Source organism: Hyperolius riggenbachi, chromosome 2 (assembly GCF_040937935.1).
Source record: "Hyperolius riggenbachi isolate aHypRig1 chromosome 2, aHypRig1.pri, whole genome shotgun sequence".
Lineage (NCBI taxonomy): Eukaryota > Metazoa > Chordata > Amphibia > Anura > Hyperoliidae > Hyperolius > Hyperolius riggenbachi.
In genome coordinates, this window is record NC_090647.1 from 437304956 (window position 1) to 437326893 (window position 21938).

At 43.4% G+C, this 21938-nt stretch overlaps 1 protein-coding gene across 1 annotated transcript in view; it reads right to left on the bottom strand.

Annotated features, from left to right (window-relative positions):
- The window catches only part of POLA1 (DNA polymerase alpha 1, catalytic subunit), a 463756-nt gene that overhangs the window by 395613 nt on the left and 46205 nt on the right, over window positions 1–21938 (bottom strand). Inside the window, 1 exon segment of the mRNA XM_068269965.1 lies at window positions 1764–1876. Within this exon segment, the coding sequence (XP_068126066.1) occupies window positions 1764–1876 (113 nt within the window).

Here is a 21938-nt window from a genome sequence, read left to right on the forward strand (position 1 = left end):
TATTGAGACTCCCTATTGCCGTTATATGAATTTCCCTATGATTTTTGGATTGAGACTGAAATCCAATGGGTTCAGGTTTTTTTTGTCTAGGTCACCACCTCTCACCCCCATGGTCCACTTTGGATACTCTAAAAAGGTGAAAGTGATTCCTGAGGTGCACCGAATTCATGTGTCTGGACAAAGATGTGTCTCTCCGATGCTTAATATCACCGATGTGTTCCAAAACTCTCCTGCTTGAGGGGACGAGTCGTTTCCCCTACATACCAGATCTGGCATCTGCAAGATGCCACATATACCACTCCTGGGGTATCACAATTTATAAAGCTGGTAACCTTAAAATTGCGGCCATTGATCTGGGACGTAAAAACTTTCATGGTTGGAAGGTACCTACACGCCTTGCATCTGCCACAGCAGAACGACCCATTTGGTTTTCTGGGGAGCCACATGGGACCCCCTGATGCCTGTGGTGGTGACGAAGGAATTGTGCACCAGCACGTCCCTCAGATTTGCTGCAAGCCTACATGTAATGGCTGGTCTTTGTGGGAGCACTTGAGATAAAAGTTTGTCTTGCTGAAGGAAAGGCCAGGACCAGCTGACCAGCTAGCAAGTGGTTTGGCTTTACTTTGTTGTGGTGATACGATCCTGAGTTGCCTGATCGATTAAAGTGCGAGGGATCCTTAAAAGGAGCTGGGAGATAGTTACACCCTCTCCATGAAACATTTGGAGTGGGGAAGGGGGGGGGATAAACAAGGACCCTCCCAGTCTCTCTTTCTCCTAGTTTGATTGGTATAAACGCATATTACTTTTAATAATAAAAGCAATTACGTTTTAATACCCTTCTAGGGCTATTTAGTCCCCTACTGGACCTAGTGGTATACAGTTCCCCTGGTACAACACTCGGACAGTTTGCAATACTTTATCTTCAGTTCAGGTTTGGTGTAAAGCAGAAAGTTCTGAATCAGGATGATGCCATTTATTGGTCAACTTTAAAAGTAAGATTTTGCCCAATAGGCCTTCTGCAGGCTCTACTCATGTAGCATGAAAAACACCAGCAGCAAAAAAAAAGTTAGAAAGCACACCTTACACACATCTGAATATGAGAAGGACCTACATAGATGTTTTTTTTCTTTTATAAATGTCATTAGGATGCATTAATGTCATCAGTCTAAAATACATATCTGGAACAAAAATCAGACATAAGTTGATCAGCTTTTATCTTTCACAGGTACAAGTATTCAACTGAACAGCTTTGCCTTCATTTTTAAGAACGGTGGACAATATTTCTCCTAATTTCCAAACAAAAATATTGTTCTTTAAAAATCATAATTTTTAAAGGAAATGAAAATACAGAAAAATAAGAGAAATGATGCAGTGTTTGCCAAACTTCAATAATTTAAATAAAAAATCCCATGTTCACTCAAATAAAATGGCAATAATGTTTTGACTATAGAACTTTCAGAAATCAGTATTTGGTGGAATAACCCCAATTAGCAATCAAAGCTTTCATGCATTTTGGTATTCTCTTCACCAGTTTTTAACATTGCAGTAATGTCACATCTCTTTCTGCAAGAAAATACTAATGTGAAAGCATTGGAGGGGAGTCTTAGAAGGAAGCAAATGGTTTTCTAGAAAAAACTAGTAAGTGTCTTGATTCATGCGTCCTTCACAAAGACCCATATGCAATTCTAGCCTTGCTGAAGCACGTTCAGATCATCACTGGCCCTCAAATCGAACCAGTAAGTAACCAGGAATAAAAATATTACCGTTTCTCGTGGAAGAAGGTAAACAGTCCGCTCAATGTTTTTGACACTGACGCAGCAACTGACGTATGCATCCGCTGACTCGATCCAAACTTTGCCAAATAAATACACAACACCTATTTGGCAGAGAGACAAAAATAAAATGAAAAAAAATAATGAAATAAGACTGCAACACACAACAGAAGAAAGATGAAACACACACAGACAACTGGATGATGAGTATCTGAACAGTTACTTTAGTATTCACATATTGTTACCAGAGGACAAAAAATAATAATAAACCAAAGCCATGTTGCAGACAGCACACAGTATATAGGAAAGGGTTTGCTGGCAATAGCAAAAAAAAAAATTTAAAATAAAAAATAAACAAGTTACAGGTAAGCAAGCAGCTGTTTAAATTGCTTGAGGAGTGATTTCGGTTAAATTAGAGTTCCTGTTTAATGACTCGTTTGTCTCTATTGATATGCAAATCCCAATTCATTGACTGTGGATGAATTGAATATTTAAGTTTATCTTGTCTTTGAGGTAAGGTCTTCTTTTTTTTTTACACTTACAAACTTCTCTTACATATTACTATTTTAAAACATTATACTGTACAACTAAAAGTACAAGTATTATGGCTCCTATTTTACATGTAGTTGAAAAAATAGAAAATTTCCTTTAGTGTTCTATGGTTATCTAGTGCTACGTACACACATGCGACAACGATCGTTCGTTAAGAACGACGAACGAACTTTTAATTGATGAAAGAACGACCTAAGTAAAGGTAGTTTTAAAATGTGTGTAACGATCTGATCGTTAGAACGAACGTTACATCACAGAAAGCAACTATTGCGCCTGCGCATAAAAATGAGAAGTTCCATGGAGAAATAGTGAAATGCGCATGTCAAGCCTAGTACGAACGATCGTTTCCAACGATGTACTACTTTTACAAACGATCGTCGTTGGTTAAAATCCGCCGAGACAGAACTTTCTTTTGTAGCGATTTGGCTCGTTCGTCGTTTGCCTTAATAGTCGGTGGTTCGTTTTTTGTAACGATCGTCGTTGGTAAAGATCGGGGAACGATCGTTACAAACGACTATAGTCGCATGTGTGTACGCACCTTAAGACCAGGGTGAGCAAATCTCTATTAAAGGAGAACTGTAGTGAGAGGTATATGGAGGCTGCCATATTTATTTCCTTTTAAGCAATACCAGTTGCCTGGCTATTCAGCTAATCCTCTGCCTCTAAGGGCTCGTTTCCACTATCGCGAATCCGCATGTGTCCAACACATGCGGATTCGCACATGTAATGCAAGTGGATGGGCCTGTTTCCACTGTAGCGTTGTTGAGGTGCGTTTTTTTCAGCGGTAAAAAAACGCTCAAAAGAGTCAACGAATTCGCCTGGGAGTGGAATGCATGCGAATCGCCGCTAATGTATTTAATAGGGAAATCGCATGCGGCTTTGTCATGCGGATTTCCCCGCGATTTCGCATGCGATTTCGCATGAAAGCCAATGGAACTTAACACAGGCAGTGACATGGTTAAATTCGCATGGCTCCTTGCCATGCGAAATCGCATGCGAAATCGCGGGGAAATCCGCATGGGGAAACGCAGCCACATGCGATTTCTTCAGCGGTGGAATCCAGGCGATTCCGCACCGCTACAGTGGAAACAAGCCCTAATACTTTCAGCCATAGGCCCTGAACAAGCATGCAGCAGATCAGGTGTTTCTGACAAATTTAGACAGATATGACAAGATTAGCTGCATGCTTGTTTCTGGTGTGATTCAGACACTTCTTTAGGCAAATAGACCATCAGGGCTGCCAGGCAACTGGTATTGCTTAAAAGGAATTAAATATGGCAGCCTCCATATCCCTCTCACTACAGTTCTCCTTTAAACATTACGTAGCCATAGCAGGCATTGCTGGTTTGATAAGACACGTAGCACTGTGTAACAGTGGTGCAACAGGTAAGCATCACCAGTTGCTGTTTAGAAATATAAGGTTAAGGGAGACTTACTACAGGGTTGCAATTGATGGTTAGGTCAGTTCTGCACAATCTATGAGGAATGGGTGGGGGGGGGACTAATTCTACACCATGTTTGTGCAAGCAGGTTTGTGACATGATGTAGGTTTCGCTGCTCCCATTCCGGGCACTCTCATCTCAACTTTCGCACAAATCCAATGCTGGAGTTGATCAGGAGCCAGTTGTCTGGAGTACTTAGATTACACCTATGCTGAATTGCCCTGATAATCGTGGCTCCCCTCCATACAGCACTGCAGCCAGCCTCGCCCTGCCACAAGTACAGGGTCTGGCTTGGTGAAGTCATCAAGCTAAAACCCTGAACATCCAGCAGTAGTATGATGCTGGATGCTATGCTAGGTGGAGGGCAGATGCTCGTCACTGGATTTAGGGGAGTAATTACCCTAAAATGCTGTCAATCTCTGCATCTATACCACCATGAAAGCTATGGGGGACCACTAGGCCAACAGAAAAAAGTATGTGGGAACACCAGGGAAACAATGAGAGACCAACAGCCCACCAGAACCATTAGAGAACCTACAGGTAACTGAGGGTAGGGTGGGTGAGTAATTACTTATCCACCATACTGCCAATCTCTGCATAATGGGGTCCACTAGACCACCTTGAAAACTACTAGACCACTAGGGAAGCTGTGGGGTACTACTAGAACAACAGGGGAGCATATGGAGGGCCACAAGACCAGGGATGGGCTTCTGAGTAATATATTTTCATAGTGTTCACTGCATGATTTCCCTATTACATATCCCCATTTGACATGTTCCCGGAATTGAAATGGTAATGAGTTGCTGATTACTCAGCTGTGATCGTGGGTGACGGGGGGTTAAATTACCCAGAAGTCTGTGCAATAGTCTGTGGTCCATTCATCATAGACGAACAGGGAGCCGCATTGCATGACTCACTACTGTGCTTCCTCCAAGCCGGAAGGAGGAAGTGCGGTAGTGAGACGTGGAATACGGCTCACTGTATGCCTATGATGTGGAATGGACCGCAGACTATTGTGCAGACTTTTGGGTAATTTAACCCCCTGTCACCCGCAATCAGCAACTCATTACCATTTAAATTCCGGAATGACACGGAAGCCCAGCCCTGCACAAGACTACCAGGGAAGCATATGAGGGCCACTAGACTACCAGAAAAGCATATGGAGAGACCACAAGGTGAACCTAGGGGAAACCAGCAGATTACCAAGGAAGTGTATGGGGAACCGGTAGGGAAATGTATGGGGGGACCATTAGACCACTAGGAAAGTGTATGGGGGATCAATAGACCACCAGGAAAACACTAGACCACCAGGGAGATCTGAATAATGGAGGGGCATATGTCAAATGGGGATTTGTAATAGGGAAATCATGGGGTGAACACTATGAAAATAATGAAAATATACTGTTCAACCACATCCACTTTTAAGACCACACCCTCTACATAATAAAAATGATTATGCAAACTTCTCCCTTAAAGAGACACTGAAGTCTCCTAAAAATCAGCTTTTTATTATAAAATCCTAACATTATTGCCCTAACTAAAACGCTGCATCCCCGCGGCTGAAATCTAACTAAATCCCCCCTAACTCCCCCCTGCAAAATCCACAACTTTCTTGGTCGTGGATTTTGCTGCTGGAGGAGGCAGAGCTTTCATTAGCAGCTCTGCCTCCTTACGCGTCAATCAGCGCGTATCTCCACCTTTCCCCCGCCCCTCTCAGTGAAGGAAGACAGGGGGGCGAGCGGAGGCAGTGATCTGGCGCTGATAAACGCGTGGAGAGGGCAATAAGGTTGAAGAGAGTTTTGAAATAAAAAGATGATTCAGAGTCTCTTTAAAAGGAATACTGTAGGGGGGTGGGGGGGGGGTGGGAATGAGTTGAACTTACCCGGGGCTTCTAATGGTCCCCCACAGCCACTCACCAATGCTCCCGTCCCCGCCTCTGGTTCACTTCTGGAATTTCAGACTTTAAAGTCTGAAAACCACTGCACCTGCATTGCCGTGTCCTCGCCCCCACTGACGTCACCAGGAGTGTATAGCACAAGCCCAGTATGGTCTGTGCCTGCGCAGTACACTCCTGGTGACATCCGTCGGAACGAGGACACGGCAACGCAAGCGCAGTGCTTTTCAGACTTTAAAGAGACTCTGTAACAAAAATGTCAGCCTGTTTTCTACCATCCTACAAGTTCCTAAACCTATTCTAATGTGCTCTGGCTTACTGCAGCACTTTCTACTATCACCGTCTCTGTAATAAATCAATGCATCTTTCCCCTGTCGGACTTGTCGCTCTGTGTCTGGAAGGCTGCCAACTCTTCAGTGTGATCTGCTATGCATGCCCCCCTCCAGGCCCCTCTATGCACACTCCCGTGTGTGTGTTATTTACATAAGCCAGCAGCGTCTCTGCTCTCTGATATCAGTGAGAGAAGAGAGCTGTATAAAAATCATCCTCTGTTAGGCTGTGAAAGGAGCTGGCTGACACATACTGAGGAACTACAGACACAGGCAGAGCTGTCTGCAGGAAGAAACTATCTCAGCCTGTCACGATTCAGTGCATGAGAGCTGCAGGGGTCAGAAGGTAAACCCACAAATGATCTTTTGAGATTCCAAAGGAAGGCTGTATATAGCCTGCTTGTGTATGGATGTATTTTCTATGTGTGGACATACTGTACATCAACCTACTTCCTGTTTTGGTGGCCATTTTGTTTGTTTATAAACAAACTTTTTAAAACTGTTTTTGACTGCTTTTAATGCAGCGGAGAGCGGCGAAATTGTGACAGAGGGGAATAGGAGATGTCCCCTAACGCACTGGTATGTGTACTTTTGTGCGATTTTAACAATACAGATTCTCTGAAATTCCAGAAATGAACTGGAGGCGGGGCCGGAGCATCAGTGAGTGGCTGCGCGGGCAAAGGATGTCTGCAAGGGACCACTAGAAGCTCCGAATAAGTTAAACTCATTTTCCCCCAAACCCTCTACAGTATTCCTTTAAAGGACAACTGTAATGAGAGGAATATGGAGGCAGCCATATTTATTTCCTTTTAAGCAATAACAGTTGCCTGGCTGTCCTGCTGATCCTTTGCTTCTCATACTTTATGGCATAGACCCTGAACAAGCATGCAGCAGATCACGCGTTTCTGACATTATTGGCAGATCTGACTAGATTAGCTGCATGCTTGTTTCTGGTGGTGTTCAGACACTACTACAGCCGAATAGATCAGGAGTGCTGCCAGGTAGTATAGTATTGTTTAAAAGGAAATAAATATGGCAGCCTCAAAATTCTTCTCACTACAGTTGTGCTTTAACCCTTTCTCCTTAACCTTTTGGGGACCGCCTCTATTATATTCTACGCCACACTTGTGGCTGTTCTAGCCTGATGTGGCATAAGATCTACGCCGCCTGCCGCTTCAGCTCCTGACGCGATCGAGTGCACCAGAGGGGAGATGAAGCTGTCATATGACAGCTAACATCTCCCTTCAGTGATCAGAAGCCATTGCGTATGGCTTCGGATCACGATGATCGCCGGCGGAACATAGTGATCACTGTGACAGCTGCGGCGGTGGAAGAAAGAGGAGGATCCACTCACCTCCCTAACGTTCCCGCGACGATCGGCACTCCCCTCCGCTCTAGGCGGCTTCCCCGCTCGCTCTGACGTCAGTGCCGGGTCACGGCTTGAGGACATCATCAGTACGAGCGGGGATGCCGGCCGGAGAGGAGGGGTCTACTGCGGCTCATCGCTGGAGCTTGGGAGGTGATTAAAGGCTGCCAGCTACAGGGGGGGGGGGGGGGGGACACCTGGCCACACAGGGGACACAGCCCAGCAAGCCCTAACAGGGATCCGGCTGCCTGAACCCCTACCCCTTGCAAAAAAGCCTGGTCCTTAAGGGGGGGGGGGGGGGGGTTAGGCGGCCAGTCCCAAAAGGGTTAAGGTTTGCCATTTAAAAAATACTTTCATCATCATTTCTCAGTTCAAAGTAAAAAGTACACACTAGTAAAATCCCACCTTTATTTTTGAATAATATATCATCACCATAAGTTGTCATAGGAACAGAATTTAAGTTGTGTGATAAACAGAAGAAAAGGCCCAATACAATTTGAAGTTTTTCTCCACAGTAGCATTTTTTTTTTTACTAAAAACTATAACGGGTAAAAACTGAGAAATTTATTTTTGGCTTTTTAGCTTTAAATAGCAGAGAACAGCATCTTTGGAAGTACATGCTTGCCATAAAAAAATAAATAAAAAGCTATGTACTGTATTACACCACTTAGAAGTCTTAGGCCTCTTGCCCACTACATGTGATTGCAATTTTTTATACGATCCGATTTTTTAAATTAAAAAAAAAAAAATTGTGGGGGGGGGGGGGGGGAATCAGGCATACTGCTACATTTTATAATCAGAATTCAAAGTCGTATTATATTAAAAAATATATATATATATATATATATATATATATATTGCATGTAGTGTGCAAGAGGCCTTAAAGTGAACCCGAGGAGAAAATGAACTGATGAGATAAACAATTGTATTTATGCTCCGACTCCTGGGGCGTGGCTGGAAGCGCATGGCGTGAGGACGTGTTCTGAGTGAGCTCCCGTCCTCCGTTCTCCTGACCGCATGCTGATCGGTATAATCCTCCTCGTTCTGTTGTTCTGCTCTGGGGGAAACGCTCCTTCATACTTACCACTGTGCCACGATGTCCTCCAGGCCTTCCAACTCAGCGGCTAAGCTGCAGAAATTACGGATGGAAAAATCAGGCCCAAGATGGCAGCCTCCTTCAGATGATGAATCCTCCTCCTCCAAGCAACGCCGGCTGACTCTGGTTCAAATAATATAGGCAATTACCGCCTGTCAGGCAAGTCTCTCTAACATTACTACAACGCTAGACTCACTCCGGTCTGATGTCTCTTTCCTGCGGCAAGATTAAGGGCCTGTACACACTGCTGCACTTGCGCTGTGTTTTTAAAATCACATGAGATTTTTAAATTGCAAAGCCTTCATGAAAATAGAAAAATCGCATCGCACCAGTGTGTACAGGTCTTCACGATTTTCATGATTTTTGAAAAGACCTTGTAACTAAAACATGCATGCGATTTTAAAAGCGCAGCGCAAGTGCAGCAGTGTGTAAAGGCCCTAACATAGCCTTAAGTGCCGCGTGGTCGAGACAGAATACAGAATCAGCTCCCTTGAAGACGCTGTGCGCCCCTTGTCAATAGAGGTGGGCTTTTCACAAAGGGGGATTAAAGCCATAACAGACAGGCAAGAGGATCAAGAAAATAGGCTGCGCCGCTCTAATATTCATATTGTAGGACTGCCAGAAAAAGCAGAGGGGTCTAATTCTGAAAAGTTCACTGAGGATTTGCTTGTTTCCCTGCCTGTTTGGTGCAGAAGCATTCTCCAAGGTTCTAATAGTGGAAAGGGCACACAGAATAAATGGGCTCCCAAGCTACCATTTCCCATAGCCCCACTACTAACTTATGTTTAAACTGCTGAATTACAGAGATTGAGACGCCGTTCTCCATGCTGCCCGAGAAAAAGGTTGGATTACTTATGAGAACACCACTATTTCCTTTTATCCCGACTTTACCATGGAGCTACAAGGCCAGCAAGCGAAATTTGCAGCTGCTAAATGCAAGTAACGAGATTCACATCTTCCATATGCAATGTTACACCCAGTGAAACTGTGTGTCCTTGAAGATGGAAAGGCCCACAATTTCACATATCCGAAGGTCGTCTAACACTGGCTCGAGGCTAGGCCTCGTGGTCGTAATAACTCTCCAGGGCACTAAGAAGGTACAGTCGCATGTCACTTTTAGTTTACGGTTTAGGTTTACATTGGAGTACACTACTTCCTCTATACCTTTTCAGTAGTTGTGCAACAGGTTCCTGCTTAGATAGGGTATATACTCTATTTTTGAAGATTACCTGGATTTCTACTTTTTTTTTTTAGCAATATGGAGATACCAATCTCCATATTGCTTATCAGTGGAGTTGAGCTACCAATCTCCATATTGCTTATCAGTGGAGTTGAGCTACTCACTCTCTTGTGCAACACAATTACCATATATGCTTTCACCCACTGTTCTGCACCTCTTGAACTGTGCATGATCTCTATTACTCCAGTAATATGTTTGCAGAGCTGGAACTTTGCTCTCCTCCCCTACGAATCTACTAGAAAAAGGTCAACAGTTAATGTATTTTATCTCCCCCTGCTCTCAGAAGTTGTATTCTGCCAGAAAAACTTTATGGCTGTAATTTGCTTATCAGTGATGTTTACTATATTCCCAACAAGGAACCTACAATACAGAAACTGTCACTTCCATGTCTAAAAATTAACTCTTTCAGGCAGCAAAAAAATAAATAAAAAAAAAGCCTGGTTATTAATACAGTGGGTTGCAAAAGTATTCGGCCCCCTCGACGGTTTCCACATTTTGTCACATTACTGCCACAAACATGAATCAATTTTATTGGAATTCCACATGAAAGACCAACACAAAGTAGTGTACATGTGAGAAGTGGAACGAGAATCATACAGGATTCCAAACATTTTTTACAAATAAATAACTGCAAAGTGGTGTGTGCATAATTATTCGCCCCCCTTTGATCTGAGTGCAGTCGGTTGCCTATAGACATTGCCTGATGAGTGCTAGTAACTAAATAGAGTGCACCTGTGTGTAATCTAATGTCAGTACAAATACAGCAACTCTATGAGGGCCTCAGAGGTTATCTAAGAGAATATTTGGAGCAACAACACGGTGAAGTCCAAAGAACACACAAGACAGGTCTGGGATCAAGTTATTGAGAAATTTAAAGCAGGCTTAGGCTACAAAAAGATTTCCAAAGCCTTGAACATCCCACGGAGCACTGTTCAAGCGATCATTCAGAAATGAAAGGAGTTTGGCACAACTGTAAACCTACCAAGACAAGGCCGTCTACCTAAACTCACAGGCCAAATAAGGAGAGCGCTGTTCACAAATGCAGTCAAGAGGCCCATGGTGACCCTGGACGAGCTGCAGAGATCTACAGCTCTGCACTGTGCACACTCTCTCATGTCACCTCGGGTACACTTAGTAGTGATAAAGTTAATTCTGATTAAATAGGGAAATGGCTAAAACGTCAACACTGCTCTGGAGTTCTCAAGGGGGGGGGGTTTACAAGTCAGTACTGAGGTGATTAATTTGTTTATAAGTTTGTTAATTTTACACATTAAAAGAACTAATCCTTTTACCACACATCAAACAACTGTAATTAGAAACTGCAACTCCAGTTCACAAGGTTATGTTCCAGCCACAGTCTATATAGAACACTGGCTGGATGTCCGTTAACCTAATCTGCGTGTAAGCATTACGTGGAAATACTGCTGGCAGAAATTCCATTTTATTCAAGCAAGCTTTTCACATGTATGCCAAATATACACTTCTGCATATAACATCAAATACATAGTGCCTACATATGTACCATATCAATTTGCTTCAACAAAAGCATGCCAGTTTCATTCCCAGGTCAGATGAGATCAGCACTTCTGCTAAAGGGAACCTAAACTGAGAAGGATATGGATTTTTCCTATTAAGTGATACCAATTGCCTAATTCTCCTGCTAATCCTGTGTTTATTACTTTTAGCCACAGCCACTCAAGCATGCAGATCAGGTGCTCTGACTGACGGCAGACTGGATTAGCTGCATGCCTGTTTCAGGTGCGAGTTCCAGATACTACTGCAGCAAATTGGTCAGCAGGAGAGTCAGGCAACTGGTATTGTTTAAAAGGAAACATATCCCTCAGTTTAAGTTCCCTTTAAGCAAGACTTTAGAAGTTCAGAGTATTGAAGTAGTGCAGTTGAATTGGGCATTTGAGTTTCGAACAGTGCATTACCTGTGAAAGAAAGGGCTTGTGCAAGCCCTTTCTTTCACAGGTAATGCACTGTTCGAAACTCAAATGCCCAATTCAACTGCACTACTTCAATACTCTGAACTTCCATGGAACAGGAGAGACAATGAAAACTATAAGCAGCAGGAAGAGTGAAGTAAGTGCTCTGGCCCTCCAGGGTTTTCATTTTAAAGTGTAACTGTCGGGCATAAAAAAATAAATTCTTTATTTTTATCTGGTAAACAAGAAATACGGATGCGAACTAGGCAATCCAAAAGTTAAAATCACTATTACTTTTCTTGTTGATGAATGATCATTCCCCACTTTACATGACTCTTATTTGGTACACACAAAATTTGGTACACAAAAAGGAAGTTGCAGGGCATGCTGGGTTGTCCTTTTTTGCTTCTCTAGTAGAGAAGTAGAAGTAGAGAAGCAAAAGATGACAACCCAGCATGCCCTGCAACTTCCTTTTTGTGTACCAAATTTTGTGTGTACCAAATAAGAGTCAGGTAAAGTGGGGAATGATCATTCATCAACAAGAAAAGTAATAGTGATTTTAACTTTTGGATTGCCTAGTTCATGTGAGGAAACGCGGAAAAGCCGCCGCTAATACTCAGAGTAAGGCGGCTGACTCCGCGTTCAACATGGCAGCTGGCGCGCAGTCTGAGCGCGGAGAAACCGCCGCATGCTCAAGCAACAGGGCGGCGGATTCCGCGTCCAATGCGGCAAGTTGCACGCATAGGCCTGCTCCTCTCAGTAATGCGGAGAAAACGCCACACGCATGGACAGCGGTGCGGCGGATTCCGCATCCAACACAGCAGAAACATTACAACACATGACTGGTGTGGCTGGGACTGATAGTCCACACTGGTTTAGGAGGATGCGCGCGCGCACAGAGAGGCAGGGCCTTTATGGCAGTCAGAAGGGGGTCAGCTGACAATTTCAGATACTTTCATTGGTCCAGCACTTAGGGGAGGCGCTGGAGAGCGCTGGTGTATATATACTGGGTGCTGGTCATTCATCTGGTGTCTGGCGTTCACTACGTGGTAGCACTCTGACCTTGTCAGTATCTGTTTATTAGACAGTTTCGTAGGTGTTGATGATCACGGAGCTCACACCTTAGCCTAGAAATTCTGTTATTATCTGTATTATTATCTAGACCAGTTTCCAAGGTGTTGATGGCCAAGGAACTCACACCTTAGTCTAGGAATTCAGTACCATCTGTATTATTGTTATTATCTAGTCTAGTCCCTGGAGTGTGAGAATCTTGGAGCTCACACTCAAGCTTAGGCATTGTTGATTATCTGTTATGACCTTCTGCCTTCCTGACCATTCTTCTGATCTCTGATTCTGTACCTTTGTCTTTCTGATACCTTGCTGCCAAACTCTGCTAGTCCCAGGATTCTGCATCTGTCTCCTGTCTCTGTACTGTATCTGTCCGTGTTAAGAGATAGTTCACAGATCTGTTAGTGACACTGCCCATTGGTGTCACTCACGTTCTGTCCTGCCTACTGTCTCAGCCTGGCTCCGCCCCTTGGGGAGCATCAGACCTGTGGAAGGAATCTGATCCTTAGCAGTAGCTCTTATTGTCTAGCACCTATCTTACGGGTGCTTTCCTCAAAGTATTACTGTTGCACCAAACACTCATCTCTCAGGTGTCCAGAGGTTAGAAGATATATCTGATTATCGGTGATACTGCAGATCATCGATAATCGGGTATATTGTACATTCTCGGTGATACTGCAGATCACCGGTAATCAGACCCTCTCTGTGTTACACCGATCGTTACAGTTTAAATCTGTATTTCTTGTTTACCAGATAAAAATAAAGAATTGATTTTTTATTTTATGCCCGACAGTTACACTTTAAAGTTTTGGCACAGCTGAGATGTGATTTAACCTCCTTGGCGGTAACCCCGTGTGTGACACGGGGTAAGCCGCCGGAGGGTGCCGCTCAGGCCCTGCTGGGCCGATTTTCATAATTTTTGTTTTGCTGGACGCAGCTAGCACTTTGCTAGCTGCGCCAGCACTCTGATCGCCGCCGGCCCCTGCCCGATCGCCGCTATCTGCTGCGGCGCGGGCCCCCCCCCCTCCAGACCCCAGCGCTGCCTGGCCAATCAGTGCCAGGCAGCGCCGAGGGGTGGCCCGGGACTCCCAATGACGTGCCGACGTCAGTGACGTCGGTGACGTCATCCCGCCCCGTCGCCATGGCGACGGGGGAAGCCCTCCAGGAAATCCCGTTCTATGAACGGGATTTCCTGATCGGAGATCGCCGAAGGCGATCGAAGCGGGCGGGGGGATGCCGCTCAGCAGCGGCTATCATGTAGCGAGCCCTCGGCTCGCTACATGATTAAAAAAAAATTTTTTTTTTTAAAAACTGCTGCGCTCCCTCCTGGCGGTATTTTTCATACCGCCAAGGAGGTTAAAGTACACTCACTTGAAGCATTGGAAAAAAAAAAAAAAAAAAAGTTAAATAACCTTGGTAACAGGAAGCTTCCGAATGGTCCAAATTCTTCCTATTCTTTTTACAGCCCACTGTCCCTAAAATGGTCTCTCTAAATTTGTCTTGAACCAGTTAAATAAGTTTCTTACAGCTGAAGACGAATGCATGCTGACTAGGCATATGGGAATGACGTCTGCATTTGCCCAAAAGAGCAAAGCACTCATGCACAAAAGAACAGTGTCATGCATGAGTGGGTTTGTTCTACTGGGCATGAGCAAACCTTACTCAGCATGTCCAGTCTGGATGCACATGGTCAGATTAAACATATTCAACTGGTGTGAGTCAAATAAGTTTAGAAGGACTCTTTGCTGGAATGGTGGGTTGTAAGAGGATCGAGGAAGAGTCTGGGCCAACCACCATGTAGGTGTACTTTACGGGGGCTCTGAGAGGACAGGTAAGAAGAGATAATGTGTATACACAGTCCCCAATCCTACATAGAACTAGCTTGTGTTCCCTTCTTACTCATGTTAAAGGGTACCTGAATTGACATATGGTATGATGAGATTAACATATTGATTTATAAACCGCCTAAACATATTCCTTGGCACTGTACAAAGTAAGAAACAAATATGGCGAACATAATACAGACAGACAATGGTATACACTTTTTTGTGGGTTCCTCAGTACTGGTGAAATATTTGCCTATTTACGTTACCAATTCAGATAACGCAGATCAACAGTGCAGGGAATTGTGCAGGACACCTGTGTGAACATTTGGGATGAAAGCTTCTCAGATCTCTCCTGCCTCTTTCTTCACAGACCTTCTGAAGCTGGTTCAGCTTTGCCAAACTTTGCCAATTATTTTGTGCCTCCAGCTGGTGAATCTCCTTGGCAGTAGAAGAAAATCTAATTGTCTAATTTAAAGAAAATGTTTGCCTTCTCTTTCTTGGGCCCATATGCAATTCACTTTTTCACCCCAGTTTTCTCCTAGGTGATATTTTTACAGCTCCTAAATAAAATGCCTTTGAAAGCACCAGCAAGCAAGAAACTACTCAAAATAATTTTGATAGTAGTTTACAACTACATTTTGGTACTTTTTCACTTGCAAAATGCTGAAAAGTTATTTTAAAAACAAGATGAAAATGTATCTCTTAGGAGAAAACTCAGGTGAAAAAGTGAATTGCATATGGGCCTTGGTGTGTACCTCCATTTTTGCTTTTCACAGTTACGACATCCATGGTCTTGTTTATTCAACTACCTAGTGAATCATGTGTAAAGATATTCGAGAACCTGTAGTGATAACTGAACATGGCTCTTTGTCCATAGTCAGAAAATATTCGTTCTACCATGCCCATATGCTTGTGGCAGTGAGAACAAGCATATGGAGGTCACAACTGGTCAAGTGGCACGTTTGTCCATTTTCTATTATCCTGGTTTTCGTGGTTGTCAAAATAGCCATGTAGACCTGATACCTTACACTATACACACACACACACACACTCATATTTCAGGAGGTTCTGGATGTGTGTTCTGTCACATGGCAAATTATAAAAAAACAAGAAAATCTGAATCTTAAAGGACAACTGATTGAGAGGTATATGGAGGCTGCCATATACATCGCATTTTAAACAATACCAGTAGACTTCCATCCTGCAGATCTTTTATGCACCAGTAGTTTCTGAATCACACAAATTAAACAAGAACACAGCTAATCTTGTTAGATTTTTGTTAGAAACCTTTTATATGCATGCTTGTTTGGGGTCTCCGCTAAAAGTATTAGAGGCACAGGATCAGCAGGACAGTCAGTCATCTGCATTGTTTAAAAGCAAATACATAAGGCAGCCTCCACATCCCTCTAAGGTCAGCTGTCCGTTGAAATAGTGGACAGACTTGTCAGGTGTAATGTATTGTTATCCATAGGTTTCCTCACAGAACTTCCTGAGGCTGACATAGATATAGTGTTAACTGCTATAACAATTCTACATGTCTCTTTGGAAAAACAGGATTGATGTATTCACTAGACTGAGTATGGGCAATGTCTTGTTGAATTGTTATGAAGTGAGTACAAATTTCATATGCTAGTTTCAGAAGTGTTGTATGATCAAACATATGGATGTAACAGACAAATGGCAAGTTTTTCAGGTGTCAGTGCTGACAGCCATAGGCTCGTTCCCAGAAAACTCCTGTAACAAGCTTATAGAGAAGGTAGGGTATAGGGTACCCTTGTCCATATTCACTCGTCTAACACACAGCTCAATGCTAACCTAGTTATGTTGTCACTTTAGAGGTAGATATATATATATATATATATATATATATATAGATAGATAGATAGATAGATAGATAGATAGATAGATAGATAGATAGATAGAGATATTTTTTTCAAAAAACATTAACAGCAGCATACCAATTGTTCTTTACATTGTACTCCATAAAAATAATCTTAAAACAGACAAGGGTTTTCTGGGTTTTTTTTAATGTATCAATTTTTTTTTTTAACAAAAACTATTAAAAACACGTAATAAAAATGCATCTCTGCCTTGCTGCATAACAAATTGCAGTGTTTGACAGCATGTCTCCATAACAAATGTTATCTTTCAGCAAGTTCAAGATAGCAGGTATGGGATAGGGACACCATTTCTCCCACATGTTACTGGTCCCAAGAAAGTCCATCAGCACACGGGGGATTCTCTGTTTGATCACACAGTATCAAGAACAAAATACATATATCCAGGCACATCGCATCTAGTTAGGACATTAAATAAGTTAAGGAAAGGGAGGTGCTGAAGGGGGTGTGGCTAGAAAACAGCAAAAATCTATTAACCATTCGCACTCTCACATGCAAATGTTCAAACAAATGCATTCACAGATTCACTCATCCAGGCACCACTGTTATCCCTACAGCTAAATTAAAAGCCGGGGTTTTAGTTCACAGAAGAATGCATTCTTATGCTTAGTCACCTATACTGCGTAGAAGTACCCAGGTAAACATAGGTGTCCTAACTCTGGCCCTGTAACATGCATAGTGCAGACATGCAAACACATTCATTGCATCAAACCTATCAATGGATTAGGAGCACACATCCTGACGTCCTCTCCTGGGACAGATAGTGCATCTTACCAATCGCACAAGGGAGCTAACGCAATGTATCCATGTGCACCATGCACATACACCAACATAAGCTGTGTGCATGCTGACAAACACATACAGGGGAAGGAAGGAGTGCACTGAATTAGACCCTAGCCACAGCTGTCAGTAACCAGAACAAAATACATATATCCAGGCACATCGCATCTAGTTAGGACATTAAAGAGAATCTGTATTGTTAAAATCGCACAAAAGTAAACATACCAATGTGTTAGGGGACATCTCCTATTACCCTCTGACACAATTTCGCCGCTCCTCGCCGCATTAAAAGTGGTTAGAAACAGTTTTAAAAAGTTTGTTTATAAACAAACAAAATGGCCACCAAAACAGGAAGTAGGTTGATGTACAGTATGTCCACACATAGAAAATACATCCATACACAAGCAGGCTGTATACACCCTTCCTTTTGAATCTCAAGAGATCATTTGTGTGTTTCTCTCCCCCTGCAGCTCTCATGCACTGAAGTTTCAGGCTGCTCTTTTCTTCCAGCAAACAGCGTTGCCCTTGTCTGTAATTCCTCAGTATGTGAAAGCCCAGCCAGCTCAGAGGACGATTTATCCAGCTTGTAAAAGATGAGAGAGAAGAGAGAAGCTGCTCTAATCTAAATAATACACAGGCAGTGTCCATAGAGGGGCCTGGAAGAGGGAATTCATAGCAGAACCACAACACTGAAGAACTTGGCAGCCTTCCAGACACAGGCTGACAAGTCTGACAAGGGAAAGATACATTGATTTATTACAGAGACTGTGATAGCAGAAAGTGCTGCAGTAAGCCAGAACACATTAGAATAGCTTTTGGAACTTGTAGGATGATAAAAAACAGGATGCAATTTTGGTTACGGAGTCTCTTTAAATAAGTTAAGGAAAGGGAGGTGCTGAAGGGGGTGTGGCTAGAAAACAGCAAAAATCTATTAACCCTTCGAACTCTCACATGCAAATGTCCAAACAAATGCATTCACAGATTCACTCATCCAGGCACAACTGTTATCCCTGTGATTGGTAAGATGCACTATCTGTCCCAGGAGAGGATGAATGTGTTTGCATGTCTGCACTATGCATGTTACAGGGCCAGAGTTAGGACACCTATGTTTACCTGGGTACTTCTGCGCAGTATAGGTGACTAAGCATAAGAATGCATTCTTCTGTGAACTAAAACCCCGGCTTTTAACTTAGCTGTAGGGATAACAGTTGTGCCTGGATGAGTGAATCTGTGAATGCATTTGTTTGAACATTTGCATGTGAGAGTGCGAAGGGTTAATAGATTTTTGATCACACAGTATGCCTGGCCAAAGGCTAAACAGAGAATCCAACCATGAGGAGATGGACAATCTTAGAACCGGTCAAACATGGCAGAATAGTTGAACACAAAGGGAGCAGACATGGAACAGAGCGTAAACAAGAAGTGCCTGTTAAAAGATAGAGCGTGCAAAAAGAAAACATAAAAAACAAGAATGCATCTTCAATTACCTCAAAGGAGGAATTAACAACAAAACAATAACAAACATTATCAATAGTAAAAGTAGAACGCCATAGCTATGGAAGATCCAATGGCCTCTGCTGTGCTTGACTTTACACCTCTATTACTTGCTGGTGGCGCCCTTGATGGAGCAGTAGGCTGAGCCTGGAATAGCTCATTTGCGTCATAGCCACTGAATGGTTGAGTTGGGTCATAGGGATACCAGCTTGTTGGGGAACAGCGTAACATCTGCGTGTAGTTCCTGGCTGAAGGTGGATAATTTGGTGGCGTTAGCGTCTAATACAGTGGCCTTGGTTTCTTCTGCATTTGAACAAGCCATGTCTACTTTGGAGATGGCACTTTTTTAAACTGCATGACTATTTTAAACAACTCTTGCTTCATGTCATCCACATTTTCCATTGCTACATCTCTTGCCTCTTTTTCTAGTGCCTGAAAAAAAGAGCACAGACAATCTTTTGGCTGTATACATTTTCCTACATCTTTGATCATTGTTAGGACCCCAGAATTATTAACTGCCTGGGGATTAGGTTGCTGGACAGGTTTTGCCAGTGTTCTTTTAGGGGAAGGTAGAATGGGTGATCTAGCCCTAGAGGAAGTAGACTGTGTAGATGCAGCAGACTGTGTGCTGAGGGCCAGAGGTGAAGGAATGTCATCTGACACTTCTTTTGGGTCTCTCACTTCTGATAATGAGCATACAGAACGATTGGTGGAGTCCAGGTCTGCCTCCTTCTCGGGCTCTTCAGTCACATGTCCTGTAACATTGCTAGTAGTTCTGCAACACAGAAATCCAAAGGGGGTTAAAGTAAAACAAGCAAGTGGAAGGAAAGGGAAATAAACTATAAATGAGTTATAGCATTATGTTTTACTTTCTCCTTTCCACGGACTTCTGAAGAGATGACAACTCTGCATATAAAGGGTGGAGTCGGTAGTGACTGGGTGCCTGTCCACTCCTCGATTCCCAGCTGTGCTTTCCATCTTGGTTGAATCGGTCTCTAACCGACTTCCAATTTTTTTTCAAGAGTTTTGCTGTAAGACAAAGCAACATAGATACTTCGTTTTACACAAATTGTTTTTTTAAGATGCATATTATTTTTTGGGGAGTTATGTTTGCTCATTAGATAAGATTATAAGCCTAGTTAGGAACAGTATGGGTATAGTATGGGTTAGGTAGTTACATATAGTATATTTTAAGTAAATACATAAGTTGGTACATTGTAATTATCAAGGTAGCTAATTATGTATATTGGAGAAAGGTAGGTTGGATAATACTCAGAGTAAGGTATGTGATTTTCACAAACTTATTTTTTTTTAAAACCACAACAGAAAGCAGTCTAACTGGTGGCAACAAACTAATAAGGAACCACTTTATATTCCACCTATGTGGTGTTTGCTCCAATTCAGACAAGTGGTTGTACCATTACTGTAGCATAGAATTCCACTCCACATTTCGCATACTAATAATGCAAATAAAACTGTTATTCAGTCTACGTCATAATTTGTAGTACATATGGTGTGCAAATATGGAGGGTGGTGAGGGGTGCATGTCATTCAGGCATCAGTACCGTATACGTTACACCATGGGTGTGAGGAGGTTTTGGGGGGGGGTGGGGGGAGGGGGGGTAAGGGTGCATGTCATATAGGATGAAGTACTGTATGCTTTGCACATAGGGTGGGTGGCAAGTAAAGGTGATACAGGATGAAGTAGTGCAGGTCTTGCACATGGGGGGGCCTTGTCATACAGGATGAAGTACTGTATGCCCTGTACCCCAGGGAGGTTGGGCAGTGAGGGTGAATACAGTATGTCTCTATCCAGTCTAGCCCCCTCTACTATCTTGTCTGTGCTGTGTCTCTCGAATCAGCCTGTTCCCGACACGGTCATGTGCCTACCACAATGCACTTACCCATTTTGTCTTTGGTCCCAGCACTGCAGTCAGTATAATTGACGTAGAAGTGGACACGTTTCCTACCATGCACAATTCTGGTTGTGTCCCAAATAGCTGGGTGTGCTGCCCCTGCTTGACCAGGTTTCCCAGCTCAATCGCAGTGTCCATTCTTCCCACTGTTGTCCTAGGCTTGGTCATTTTCTGTAGAAGTTCATTGTGGTTCCACCGGTTGTTACTCCCTCCTCCAAATGATAGTCGAGGTGTTTAATGGAGTTTGAGAGCAATTGCTGGTGTTCAAACAACGCCATCAAAAGCAACTATATTGTAGATGCTTGTTAAATCCAAAATGTAACGACGGGATCTACCTCAGTACTTACGCGACCAACACCAAATGCTGGCACCAGGGATTAAAAAAAAAAAAAAAAACACTCCAATTCTTATGAATGGACTGGGGGTTGATCACTCTTAAATGATATCTTTGTCATCTGCATGAAACAGTGTTCACCCGCACTCGTTTAGCTGAGGTAACGACAAAAACAATGACTTACCGTATTTTTCGGACTATAAGACGCACTTTTTCTTCCTGAAAAGTGTGTGTGTGTGTGTGTGTGTGTGTGTGTACACGCACTCTTGTTTTGCCGTCTTTCCGATGTCATGCCTGATATCCAGCGCCGCGGTCAGAAGCAATTCCTTGGAGCATACAGGCTGCGGTATCCGAGGGTCGCGCCTGCAGTGCTAGAGGGTCCAGTTAACAGCCTCAGCATCGGTCCGGATTGGTGTGCGGGTTAGTGGCAGAATTAGGCAGGGGGATGGTGGCTGGTAGACGGGGGATGCGGAGACAGCCAGCCACAGTGTTCAGGCGCTCTCTGTCAGGTTTTGGGGAGGAAGGAGCTGAGCTAAGCTCAGCACATTAATCATTAGGGGATCCCAAAGGGCGATATTGCCAGTCTCCTAGGAGGTAACAATAGGGACAAATGATGACAAAGGAGGTCACAAGGTCGGGCAAAGGAGGACATGGAGATAAAGGGGAACAGGCAGGGACAGGAGGGCACAAGGATGACAGAGATGACACAGTGGAGACAGAGGGGTACACAAGAGGGACAGAGGATGACACAAGAGGGACAGAGGATGACACAAGAGGGACAGAGGATGACACAAGAGGGACAGAGGATGACACAAGAGGGACACAAGATGACATAAGGGGGACACAAAGGAGAACACATGGATGACAGAGGATGACACAAGGGGGAAGAGGATGGCATTGGGGACACAAGGATGACACAAGGGGGACAGAGGAGGACACAAGAGTTATAAGGGGGACATATAAGGCACAAGACCACCACAAGTAGTACATGGGGGGGCATAAT